This window comes from Lepidochelys kempii, chromosome 11 (assembly GCF_965140285.1).
Source record: "Lepidochelys kempii isolate rLepKem1 chromosome 11, rLepKem1.hap1, whole genome shotgun sequence".
NCBI classification, from domain to species: domain Eukaryota; kingdom Metazoa; phylum Chordata; order Testudines; family Cheloniidae; genus Lepidochelys; species Lepidochelys kempii.
In genome coordinates this window covers 58,110,713-58,124,638 of record NC_136390.1, presented here as the reverse complement: position 1 = coordinate 58,124,638, position 13,926 = coordinate 58,110,713, and the positions used below count along the sequence as shown (strand labels likewise).

General features: G+C 41.4%; 1 protein-coding gene across 3 annotated transcripts in view; it reads left to right on the top strand.

Annotated features, from left to right (window-relative positions):
- The window catches only part of SATB2 (SATB homeobox 2), a 166,436-nt gene extending 159,234 nt beyond the window's left edge, over nt 1–7,202 (top strand). For all 3 annotated transcript variants that reach the window (XM_073306320.2, XM_073306321.2, XM_073306319.2), the window contains one exon: nt 4,197–7,202. In XM_073306320.2, coding sequence (XP_073162421.1) covers nt 4,197–4,652 — 456 coding nt within the window. In that variant the 3' untranslated portion in view covers nt 4,653–7,202. The remainder of the gene's footprint in view (nt 1–4,196) is intronic.
- The last annotated feature ends 6,724 nt before the right edge of the window (nt 7,203–13,926 follow it).

The following is a 13,926-nucleotide window of genomic DNA, read 5'->3' as shown; positions in this document are numbered from 1 at the left end:
TAAAAAAGTATGGATTGGATGAATGGACTATATGGTAGATAGAATACTGGCTAGATTGTCGGGCTCAATGGGTAGTGATCAATGACTCAATGTCTAGTTGGCAGCTGGTATTAAGCGGAGTGCCCCAGGGGTCGGTCCTGGGCCTGGTTTTGTTCAACATCTTTATTAACAATCTGGATGAAGGGATAGATTGCACCCTCAGCAAGTTTGTGGATGACACTAAGGTGTGGGGGGAGAAGTAGATACGCTGGCAGATAGGGATAGAGTCCAGAGTGATCTAGACAAATTGGAGGATTGGGCCAAAAGAAGTCTGATGAGGTTCAACAAGGACAAGTGCAGAGTCCTGCACTTAGGATGGAAGAATCTCATGCACCACTACAGGCTGGGGACCGACTGGCTAAGCAGCAGTTCTGCAGAAAAGGGCCTGGGGGTTACAGTGGACGAGAAGCTGGATATGAGTTAGCAGTGTGCCCTTGTTGCCAAGAAGGCTAATGGTATGTTGGGCTGCATTAGTAGGAGCATTGCCAGCAGATCTAGAGAAGTGATTATTCCCCTCTATTCAGCACTGGTGAGGCCACATCTGGAGCGTTGCATCCAGTTTTGGGCCCCCCACTACAGAAAGGATGTGGACAAATTGGAGAGAGTCCAGTGGAGGGCAATGAAAATGATCAGGGGGCTGGGGCACATGACTTACAAGGAGAGGCTGAGGGACCTAGGCTAGTTTAGTCTGCAGAACAAAAGAGTGAGGGGGGATTTGGTAGCAGCCTTCAACTACCTGAAGGGGGGGGGCATTCCAAAGAGGATGGAGCTCGCTGTTCTCAGTGGTGGCAGATGACAGAACAAGAAGCAATGGTCTCAAGTTGCAGTGGGGAGGTCTAGGTTGGATATTAGGAAACACTGTTTCACTAGGAGGGTGGTGAAGCACTGGAATGGGTTACCTAGGCAGGTGGTAGGATCTCCATCCCTAGGGTTTTTTAAGGCCGGGCTTGACAAAGCCCTGCCTGGGATGATTTAGTTGGTGTTGGTCCTGCTTTGAGCAGGGGGTTGGACTAGATGACCTCCTGAGGTCTCTTCCAACCCTAATCTTCTATGATTCTTCTATGTAAGCATATATTTGGCGGATGTCCAGTGCAGGTACTCAGTATGGAAGGGATACGGTTATCCGATAAAATGGATTGGAAAAGGATTTGAAGGAAATCATCCTTTATGGGAGCTGAGCAGGGGAACTTGGGGCTCCTATGTCTTGTCAGTGGGGAGCTGACCCCACTTCCTTCTTTTGGTCCCTTTAAGGGGGACTGAAGAAGAGGGTTTAGGGCACCTACATCTTGAACAGCAGGGAGACGACCCCCTCCTTCCTGCATTGTACAATTTGTTGCCGAGTACTCCCAGATATTATACGTGAATAAAGTTGTAGCCTATTTAAACCATATCTATGGCCTCGTGTCTTTCTTCTGGCATGGATGGACAATGAATAAAGGTCACTCTGATGCAGATATCTTAATATTTGTTTTCTTGTATGCTCGATTTGGCAATCCACAATGGATCCGTCTCTTCCAGTGTTAGTTTGAATTAGCAAGGTTCTGCTCAGTGTGTGTGTATGTGCTATATCCTGGCTTTCTCAGGGAGAATAGCTACCTTTTATATACAATTCAGTCTGAGCCCTGAACAAGTTTCTATCATTTTAGTTCTTCTAAACCATTTGAATGTAGGGTTGATTTTAACGATACTGTACATGCAAGATGTTTTGAATATTTAAAGCAAAGACTTGAAGGATACTTTTCAAGTGGGGAAACAAGATTTCCTCTTATTTTGTGAAATATCAGGTCCATATTAAATTTGTTAGTTTGGTAGCTTTGAGTTCTGATCAGTATTTCCCTGCATTCTGAAGAAACCTCTGGACAAAGGCAGCCTTCAATCCTGTGGTGGTGGTTTTTTCTTTGTTTGTTTTTGTTTTTTTGTTTTGTTTTTTTTGCTTGCCAGTAATATCTCCTTTATGGACTTTGCTTTAAAGAAAGCATCTGTAACTCCGATATAGTTCTAACAATTCAATGGAAGTTTTACCTGAGGTAATGGCTGAGTAAAGCCCTTTCTGAGTAATTATAAATGGCTGTTAGGATTCTATAGGAATTACAGATGCTTTCTTTAAACCTACCTCCAAATAGTAGATATTATAATACTGGTGAAAACCCTTTAGAGGGTCAAAGACTGTGTTTGTCCAGAGGCTTCCTTAGAATGCAGGAAAATTAATTATTTGAACTCAAGGCTCCTAAGTTAACAAAATTAATACAGACCTAGTGTAGTGAAACCTGCTCAAAGGACACCCTTCAAAGGCAACTTCTCATCTTCAGAGACTTTTCCAAGAGTATCCCGTAGCCCAGTGGTTCTCAAGCTTTTTTTTTTTTTTCTTCCCCACAGACTATTTGAAAATTGCTGAGGGTCTTGGCGGACCACTTCATGATCTCTCCAAATGTTGTTTGTACCATTAGCTAACTATTCTAAAGTGCTTTGGATAAAAGCGCTATATAAAAAAAACTTAATAATAATTTTAAAAAATTTTGTTCTACAAATAAAAGCACACAATTCATATTTTAATATCAGTAGTCTTACCTTTCTAATGCGATGGATGTGCCCTTTCTCCTCCGCTGTGGCACCCCCCGAGCTGGGGCTAGCAAGGAGGGGGGTCTCTCCCTGCTACAGCAGCCACAGAGCTGGGGCTGGGAAAGAGGGCCGTCTCTCCCCAGCAGCCACAGCCCTGGAGCTGGGGAAAGTCACCTCTTTCTCTGGCCGCTGCAGCCCCTCTTCTCACCCCACTGCCCCCTCTCACTTACCCCCTATTTCTCCCAAGCCCACCACCTCACCTTACACGTGCATCTTCTCCAGGGTCCAGGCACCTAATTAGCGAAGCCATGCCTGCGCACTCCACTAACTAGTTGGGTGGCCTTTCATTCTCTTGTGTGAGGCCACCCAGGCATGCACCTCAGAGGGAACTATCTGCGGACCACCTGCATGGAGCTCACGGACCACAGTTTGAGAACCTCTGCCCTAGCCATTCTGGTTACAACACTACCCCTCCTTCACTTCAAGGCCATCTCTTTTTAAGCAGCTGAAGTTTGTCTGTCCCTTGAGTGATAGGGACAAACTCCAGCTGCCTAAAAAGAGAGGCAAGTGTTTAAGACAGTGATACTCAGACCTCAGTGATTCAGGAGCCAAATTAGCAATCATCATTATTCCCAGTCTCTCTCTCTCTCTCTTTGTGTGTGGTGTGTATGTGTGTGTGTGTATGTATGTATATATATATATATATATATATATATATATATAAAATTCTCACAGCAAAATGACTGGCCGAGTATTATTAACCATCTGTAGTTGATAACATAACAACATAGTAAAAGCATCCTGACTGATTAATAACTTAGATTGGTTAATAATGAAATCACAGTGTTTTAATATCATGTGCTGCAAAGAGCCTCCGGAGACCCATTAAAGCGTCACTTGTGGCTCGTGAGCCTCAGTCTGAGCATCACTGGGTTAAGACAAGTTTCACTACATTTAAAAAAAGGAAAATATTGCCACATCTGTCTGAAAAATGTCATTATATAAGTCTTGGTCTAAAAGCAATTCTCATTGGTTTTGTTCCAAATCCTATTGTTTGCTATGCGGTAGCATGTAAACCAAGATCAAATCCTCTTGTGATAGGCACTGTACAAACACATACTGAGAGACAGTCTCTGTCCCAAAGACTTTACTATCTAAATAAGTGGGACAAAGAGTAAGAGGGGAAAGAGGGATACAAAAGGGTGAAGTGACTTGCCCAAGGTCACACAGACCATCTGTGGTAGAGGGGAATTTAATCTGCTGGGGGTAGAACCAAGCTATCCTGAATTCCAGTCGACTCCCATGTCCACTGGGCTACAATGACCCCCAACTTAATTTCTAGCTCTGGCCATTTTACTTGGGCTTTCATATTTTGTCCTTTGGTATCTGCATTTACGGTGCAGTGCTTTGTGGAGAAGAAAGGGAATGGAGAATAAAAATTCACAAGTACGTCCGTATACTAAAGGGTAAAATAAAACCTCACCTATATTCTGTCCATCTGCTGCATATATCAGGTGGCCCTTTTAACCAGAGGGCTGGCCACATTTTTGAATTGTGCAGAAAGTTCATTGAATATGTGTATATGTTTAATTATATAGGTCCTGCATAGACAGCAGTCCCAGCCTGCAAAGGAAAACACACCTCCAAGAGAAGAGGTCCCACCCCCACCTGCTGAGGACAGTTGTGCCAAAAAGCCAAGATCCCGCACCAAGATATCCTTGGAAGCTTTAGGCATCCTTCAAAGTTTTATCCATGATGTAGGCCTGTATCCTGACCAGGAGGCCATTCACACTCTGTCGGCTCAGCTGGATCTGCCCAAACACACGATCATCAAATTCTTCCAGAACCAACGTTACCATGTAAAACACCATGGGAAGCTAAAAGAGCATTTGGGAACAGTGGTTGATGTGGCAGAGTACAAAGATGAGGAGCTGCTGACTGAGTCGGAGGAGAATGACAGTGAAGAAGGCTCTGAGGAAATGTACAAAGTAGAACCCGAAGAGGAGAATCCTGACAAAAGCAAGGCAACTCCTTCAGAAATTGACCAGAGATAATGTGAGCCCATGATACAGAAAGCAATACATTGATCCAAGGATTTTCTGTTTATTTGTATTAATTTGTTTTTTTTCTCTTTTTGCATTTTTTGTTGTTTATGTTGTACACGAATCATGTGCAAACTGAATGAATTCAGCATCATCCAATCAAACATCGCCTCGACACAGACACTTGAGTGTTACACTTTTACTTTTGACTGAGATAATAGTTGTAATCACATAGGATTATGCCTGTTGTAATCTTGCACTTATGAAAGGGACATCTAGCAAGTTAACAGGAAGAAAAAGACCTATGAAATCAATGAAGAAAAATTTACAGCTGTGTGTGTGTGTGTGTGTGTGTGTGTGTGTGTGTGTGTATATATATATATATATATATATATATATATATATAAAATTGCATGGGACAGAACTTTACAATCCGAAAGTATAGACTGTGAAATGAGTTCTTTAAAGATGAAACTTGTTTATGTATTAAAACCACTTCACAATGAGTTGCTTTGGCTTTTTGATAACTGCCGCCTGCTCTCAGGGTGTGGTGACTATTTTTGAATTCCTATTTATTTTCTATGTTTATCCCTGATTTTTTTTATTATTGTTATTATATGGCTTCCTATCTGGCAACTTGATGGGTAATTTTTGAGGTATGTATTTAAAGACATAAATCAACACTGCCAAAAAAAGAAAAGAGAAAATGGAAAAAAAAAAAAAAATCAGGGCACCTTAAAAACAACTACTATGTCAAAGTACTTTAAAACACAGTGCACACTTAAAACGATATAGCACGTTCCATTATTCAGACTGCCCTTTCTGTAGTGAACAGATGAATTTTCACGGAATTCAAAATGAGTAAAACTGAAATTCAGTGCATAGAAGACTTGTCCGTTAATGAGGTCTCGATTAAAAAATAGCATTTTGAGATTTGATGTATGGAATTCATACTATGAACCACGTTTTACTGTGGAGTTTATTTACTTGTTCTCTGTTTCAGTTCTTAAAATTTATACATTTATGCCTTTTATTTGTTGTTGCTTTTAGTTTTTATTATTATTTTTTGATTCAACATAAAGTCAAGTTAGGAAACTAGAATATCAAAACCCACATGGGTAGAAAACTGTCCAGTTAAATTGATTGATAAAGGGGGTCTCCCACTCTTGGCTTCCCTTTCCCTTTCCCCTTTTATGTCTATTAAACTTGGGCGTCCTTTGTTTCATGCACATTATTTCAGTGGTACTAAGCGCTTTCAGCCACTAGTCTCACAAGCTGTAGCCCACATTCAGTGCATGGCAGCCCTGATGCGAACACATTTTTCAATCTTCCCGCAGCCTAACAGCTCTAGGTAATAAGAATGAGCGGCGATATCTGTGTGGTCACCTTCTTGTCGTAAATTGAAACATTTTCCCTGACACCTAACATAGCAATTACATTACATAAAGCAGAACTTATGCTGACTGACTCTTCAATGGTCTGAGCACTAAAGCTGCAATCTACTATAGTTTCCAAGTGTTTTGAGGCATCTTGTCGGGAGCAACACCAGGGAGCATTACTTTTCACGTCCATGTAATGATTTTCAAGAGACGACCTCACCTTCACTACTATTGCAGCTGGACTTATTGCAGACTCCTTCTAAACTGCAGTCAGAACCATATCTGCAGGGTTTCTTTTTTGTCCGTGTTGTGCTTTTATGTAACCTTGACAAAGACCTCATGCAATATCACTTTGAAAGTTATTTTCTGTTTACTACACCAGGCATTGTAATATAACTGTTAATACTATTTATATATTTGAAAGGTATAAAAAGTAGGAGTAAAAACAAAAAACAAACCTCTGTGTTGATATTTACTCAGAACGTACAATATACAGGGAGAAGACATGTTGCAATACAAGCTAATTCTAGCTGCTCAGTAACCTCTGGAGTTTTTAAAGGGACTTTTTCAAATAATGTTTTGAAACATAACAGTATCTCTGCATTAGTTTTATGTACCTTTGCGAAATGATGGTGGTTTGCTTAATTAAACCCTTCTTGCTCCTCATTCTTTATTTCTGTAGTATGCTGCAGCTTTAATCAGAAGTTCAATGGTTGCTGTTTTATGTTCTTTGAAGAGTTACTCTCTCAAAACTGTCTTCTTTTACTGTTACTGAAATCACTCCATCTGTGTAAAAGGAAACTGATTTTTTCCCTTGCAAGGTTGTTCATCTGTTGATGGTATCAACGTTTGGTATCTTTTACACGTCAACCAAAAATTTTATTAGGTATTTTTTCAATGCTGAGTCTTGCCTTTTATTTTTAATTTCACTGCCAATTTTGCAGTGGTTCTAAGTGAATCTGTGGGCATTTTAGCCTGTGGTCTTGCCAGAACTTTGCGAATTACAATGCATATATGTCTATTTATTCAGTATCCATCATATAATATCTATTTGGAAAAAGAAACTTTTCTTGTAGTGCCTCTTAACAAAGCACAATTTTCCGCCTTTTTTGTGAAATAAAAAATAATAAAAAAAAAAATCAAAAAACAAATTGTGTTTTATTGCGGTATCAACAATGTGAATAAGGATTAACATATTGTAAATGTTCTTTTTTCCATGTAAATCAACTTTATCTTTGTTATCACTAAGTGATAATTAATTTTTAACTTATGTGCATTGTTAGGCTGTTAGAATTTTTTGGTTGTTGAAATAAAACGCATTCAATAAATATGACTTCATTTGTCACGTAATTCACTGGGCCTTATTTTCTTTCTCTCTGAGATAAAGTGAACCAGACCTGTGAAATCAAGGGAAAAAACATGTTCTTATTTTGGAAATAAGATGTGATCAGAACAGCATTATCAGTCATTACAGATGTTTGCTAAATCCATAAAAGGCCATTCAAGTCAGTGGAGCTTTAGCGAATTAATGCAGCTGAGAATCTGACCCAGTATGTGACTGGATTTTTACTGTGTGTGTATAGACACACACACACACACACACACACACACATATCATCTGTGACAGGATGGGAAGGGAGGGGCATAGATGCACTGCCTTTCAACCAACTGGATCACAGTATGCAAAAGGAACTCAAATGTATAAAGATATTTGTTCCCCGCTCCCATATTTCACTGGTGGATATTTCTGTTTATAATTAAAAAACCACAAATGACTGCGTGTCAGGAAACTTTTGGAACACACATGTCCATGGTTAATGGACATAAAAAAAGGCTTTTATTATATTTATAGCGGGGCATCCTACTGAGTGTCTGGGGGAATGCCTCAAGGATTGATGTATCTGTGGAAATGTGTGAAAAGGATTTTTTGAGGGAATGCAGATAAGTGGAAAAAATTGCTCAAAATTCTTAAGCTAACAAAGTAGCGAGTGCCTGGATTCCATCCTAGCAGACAGAATTTATGTTGAACTCCAGACTTAACAGTCCTCACTTGCCTTAGTATTGCCATTTTCCCCACCCCCGTTTTAATTCTATGGCTAGGATGCCGCGGTTCTTCCCTTAATGACTCATTTACACTCCGCGCGAAACATCGGCAGACTTGCTTGTTTAAAAAAAAAAAAAAAAGACAATAGAGAACTGTGTCTTACGGTACCCCACCACCTGCTTGTCAATTGAATTTTGGAATTTCATCAGAGACCAAGTAAAAACAACTGTATGTTAAATTAATGCTGCTTCACTTCTCACACAAGCGCCATTTGGTTAGGTTTTGTTTTTCTGGCATGCATAATTGCTACTTTTCACTTTATTCCACTTACCTTTGTATGAACCCTGGGGCCTTTTTCTCTCTTCAATGGAAGTAATAAGTACACGGCAATACTGTACCTATTGACAGACAACACCACCACTAACCAAGCCTCTTCCATGTCAAAGCCACCATTTGCCTAGTACCTGAAAAGATGCATCAGTCAGACAGGCTTCAGCCCAGCATTAGGGACTGATCATTGCTCTGAACTACCAGTAAAGTCCTCATGGATAGCAGCTGCTGGAGCAGGCCTTGGGGCTTCTGCTGACTTCAGTGCCTTTGGGACCTGATTCAGCAAAGCACTTAAACGTGCACTGAAGTCTATCCTTATTCAGCAAAGGATCAATGGGATTTAAGCACGTGTTTGAGTCCTTTGCCGAAGTGGGAACTTGGTGTTCCAAGGTAATGAAGTTCTTAGAGCTGGTTTTAAATTTTCCTTTGAAATAAAATGTCAACAAAATACAGAAAATGTTTCATAATTTCCCTCCATTTCCTGATCAGGGCAATTCTGCAGATCCTGCAAGGCGCTGAGTGCTTTTATCCCCATTTAAACCAATGGGTGCTGAGCACCTTGTAGTAGGCAATCAAAGAAATAGCAACGCTAATGTTTCCGTCTATCCTCTAGACCTCTTTATACACACACTGTATTTTTTTTATTTGAAAAAAAAATCTTTCAAACATATGGATACTTCTTCCAAACCCTTAAAAACAATCATTTAATAGCTGCTATGGTAGAAATATTTCTATTAATAATGCTTCTATTTCTCCACACTTTACCTGCTGCTGCTGCTGTCTGTTAGGCATGTTTTAGTCTTCCAGACATATGTATTTCCATTTAAAAACCTATGTAACTGAAAAAATAAACATTTAAGATTTTTTTAAATTGCACAACATACTGTCTACTCCCTACAATTCATCATCATTCAAGTATAAGTATACGCCCCATCTCCTCCTCTGTATCCGGAAATCAATGAATCTCCTTAGATTAGATTGATTAGCATCCCTGATAGATCAATGTTCTCTTGACAAGTCGGACCTGTTGGACATGCAGGAGTAAAAGCTACAGCACCCAAGATAAGTTGGAAAATGTGCAAAATGTCATCTTAAAATCATAAAGAAGTCATTACAAAAAGTCTCCATTTACAATATAAAGTGCACTGATTAATTAAAGATGCAGCTTTAATTTATTTATACCCATTAAAAAAACATACCCGTTTTAATACAAAATAACACAAGCTAAGTCAACCAAAGAAGTGCTGGCGGGCTGAATATTAGAGAATAGGAAGTGAAACAAGGCCAGTGTGAGGCAGAACATGTAGAAACCTTAAATCCTTGAAACCTTTAGCAACATCACTGGAAGCTAGTAATAAACAATGCACCATGGGGAGAGATGCAATTGACATGGTACATTCTGAGTGGGGGAGTGCTGACTTTTTGTGCTCCCTATCTGAGATCTTTCTCTTATTTATCCACAAACAGTGTGAAAGGTGTTGCAGCTCATTCTCATTCAATTTACATGAAGCCTGCGTTCTCTCTCCTTGGCTGTGGTGCAGATCTTGGGAAACTTGCCAGACACGGTATGTGTGAAAGATTGTAAGGGGGTAGAGGAAGAGGAAGGCACTGGTCCAAATAATGATTTAAATAGCTTTTCTCCTTGATTGCTTTTGAATTCTTTGCTCGTTGGTGGCCAGATTCTAATCTCAGCTCCATCGATGTAATCAGGAGGAGTAGCTTATTGAAGGAAGTGGGGCTCTCCAGCATGTGAGGTCAGAATCAGGCCCTGCGTCTGTGAAATGTAGGGCTGGTTGTCTGTCTCCTGTCTGGCTTTGGCCATATGAAAGGGTTCCCATGCACATGCTGTTGAACAGCTTCTCTCAGACCAGGTATCCAGTATTATTTATTTGGTTTATTATTCATGTTACCATGGTACATACGGGCCCTAATCACAGACCAGGATCCCACTTCATTAGGCACCATACAAACAGAACAAAAAGATACTCCCTGAACCAAGGTATGTCTACCTGTTTTCCAGTCCTGTAGACCTTGTGCACACGTTACTCCTATGCAGGATGGGGTCCAGGGGCCTCATTTCTGGAAAACACTTAAACACATGCTTAAGTCCATCCATATTCAAGACAGATATTTAAGTGGATAGAGATTTTAAGGCCAGAAGGGACCACTAAATCATCCAGTCCAACCTATATATCAGAGGCCACAGCATTTCATCGTGACTCCTGCATTGAGCCAAATCACTTGTGTTTAACTGAAGCGTGTCTTTTAGAAAGGCATCCGTTCTCGATCTGAAGACATCAAGAGATGGAAAATCCACCCCTCCCCTTGATAGGTTGTTCGAAAGGTTAGTCACTCTCACGACTAACAACTTGTGTCATGTTTCAAATTTGAATTTGTCTGGCTTTAACTTTAAGCCATTAGTTCTTGTTATACTTTTCTCTGCTAGATTACAGAGTCCGTCTGTACCTGGTATTTTCACCCTATGAAGGTACAGTCCTGAACAGAGATGCTGCCCTGAACTGGGGCCTTCATGAACAAGTCAAATGTTTTGTCGCTATTTTAAGGAAAATTCATTTTTTATTTAAGTATGAGCAGGCCTTCTCCTCTCTGGGTAATGTTTCAGGGTAGTAATGGAGGTACGAGATTTTTCTGTAAACATTTTTAGGGGAAGGGTGTGAGGAAGGTATTTTTTAAGATTCTGGCCCATGAGAACTGTAAGGTGTTCCTGGCTATTTCCTATTATTAGTATGGCTTTTTTTAAAGAATAGATTTGAAATGACATTTTTGTTTCAAATCATTTAATTAAAAAACCCAGATAATTGGAGGATTTTTTTTTGGGGGGGGGGAGAGGCTTTGAATGAAACAAAGATTCTGTTTCTTTTGCAATTTTTAGAAAAGATTTCCCATTTTTCGACCAGCTGTAACTAATAGTTTCATATGGAAGAGTAAAAAGGTATGTGGAGGTATCTAGAGAACTCATGGTAGATGCAGACATAGAGGGAGAGCTGTGGAAGACACATAACTCATTCTGTATCCTAGGACTGGACTGAGGTTGTAGCAACAGACTACATCAGCAGCAAATATGCTGGAGGCCAGAATTGGCAGAATACATGTGAAAGGCAGTGTTGAGGTGGAAATTTTATCTCTATATATTCCTGTAGCAGGGGTGGGTAAACTACAGCCTGGGGCCCACATCCAGCCCTCGAGCTCCCGCTGGGGAGCAGGGTCCGGGGCTTGCCCCGCTCTGGTGCTCAAGTCGGGGAGCGGGACGGGGGGCTTGCCCCGCTCCGCGTGGCTCCTGGAAGCAGCGGCATGTCCCCTCTCCGGCTCCTACACGTAGGAGCAGCCAAGGGGCTCCTCACACTGCCCCCGCCCCAAGCGGACCACAGCCAGTGGGAGCTGCAGGGGTTGCGCCTGCAGACGGGGCAGTGTGCAAAGCTGCCTGGCCATGCCTCTGCGTAGGAGCCGAAGCAGGGACATGCCACTGCTTCTGGAAGCTGCTTGAGGTAAGCGCCACCTGGAGTCTGCGCCCCTGACCCCTCCCCTCTCCCACGCCCCTGCCCCAGCCCTGATCCCCCTCCTGCCCTCCAAACTCCTTGGTCCCAGCCCGGAGCATGCTCCTGTACCCCAAACCCTCATCCTCAGCCCCACCCCAGAGCCTCACCCCCCTCCCACACCCCAACCCCGTGCCCCAGCCTGGAGCCCCTTCCCGCACACTAAACTCTCATTTCTAGACCAACCCGAGGCTGCACCGCCAGCTGGAACCCTCACCCACTCCTGCACCCCAACCCCCAATTTTGTGAGCATTCATGGCCCGCCATACAATTTCCATACCCAGATGTGGCCCTCGGGCCAAAAAGTTTGACCACCCCTCTCCTATAGAGATACAATGATCTTCTCTTATTCTCAGTGTGGAGCGGAGTATTTAATAGAGACCCAGAGCCAGGTTAGCTATTGGGGAAAGCAGATCTGAGGAGGCTATTTCCCCTCAGTTTTTTGCACTAACTGTACGTATCCAATAAAAAGTAATAGAAAAGCATTTTAATTTCTTGGGCAATGTCCAAAATAACCTGGCAGCTTTGGAATTTTATTGATAAAGGCAGATACTAAATACATTCTGAAAACAAAATATATTAGTGATATCTGACTATTTAATTATTAGCTGAATTGTAGTTATTATTATGGTAATGCTCAATGGTCCTAAGTGGAGTCCCATTGTATTAAGCATCATACAAATCCATTAAAAAAGAGATTATAATCTAAATGTAAGTAGATAGTCAGCAGCAGGTGGTGTGTTTGTAAATGATGGGTGACAAAGTTTCATGTCTGGAGGGTAATTCATGCCCCAATCCTGCAATGAGCTCTGGGTGGGCAGATCCCCTGCATTGTCAGGGAGCCCACTGCAGCCAATGGGATGCTATCTGCTTGGACCTGATTCTGATCTCACAATTGTGGTGTAAATCAGGAGTAGCTCTGACGAGGTCAGTGGAAATCACATTAGTGTAAAATTAATGAGAGATCACAATTGGACCCCTAATCTTCCTAGAGCCATGGTTCAAATTTCAGCAGAATTGAATCAGCCTTCTGCAGTAGACACATAACAATGCATTTGGGTAATTTAACTATGGAATGCACAGGCCTACTTCTGATCTTTCTTATCCTGGTTTTAACTCCACTGACTTCTTACATGCCAGTGAGAGGGCACAATCTGGTCCAGTGAAATTATTCCAAGAATGAATTTGGCCCATTGAATCCCAGACCTGGTACTGATCTTTCAGAACAGACCTTATAAAGTGGGGTCATGTCTGTTGTGTGTGGTCAGTAAAGGTTCCACGCCAATTTCTATAACGATGACAGTTTGAATCGGTCCTTTGCCAACTTTTACCCTTCTCTTCTGCAAACCAACTCCACTTCTCTGCACTGGGGCCCGTTTGCCAGAGCATGCACCCTGGTTTGTACAACACCCTGGGTTCCTTCAGGTTGAAAGGGCTTATACAAATGTAAAATAGTCTATTACCACACACAGCAAACAAATCATCAGGGATGAAACAAGCGGTAAAACATACTGTTCCCTGTGTGAAATCCTTAAAAGGAATACATTAGTCTCAACTCTGTTAAACTGCTGTCAGCATGTCTGCGGCTGCTTTTTGCCTTAACATGTGTGCTGCTTGTCTAGAAAACTGACATTTTAATGGACATGCCTCCATTAAATGTTGCATAATGTTGGGAGGATTGGTATGGCAGGACTGTTAAGTATAAAGTTAAATGGTGACATTATACTAAAGGGCCAAACAGACCTGTAAGAGCTTTGGTAAAAGCTGTTTCCTATTTCAGTCCCTTTGATCTTCAGCGCTTACTCTTTTTCATAGATCATACTTCTCTTTATGCTGCAGTATTGTTGAAATAGCATTATAATCAATGCCTCTCCCTCCCCCTTCCCATGTGAAACTGATCTGACCTGTCTTTGCACAAAATAAGCAACAGTTGCAAACAGGAAATAAAAGTACAGTGTGCCACTTTGTTGTTTTTTTTT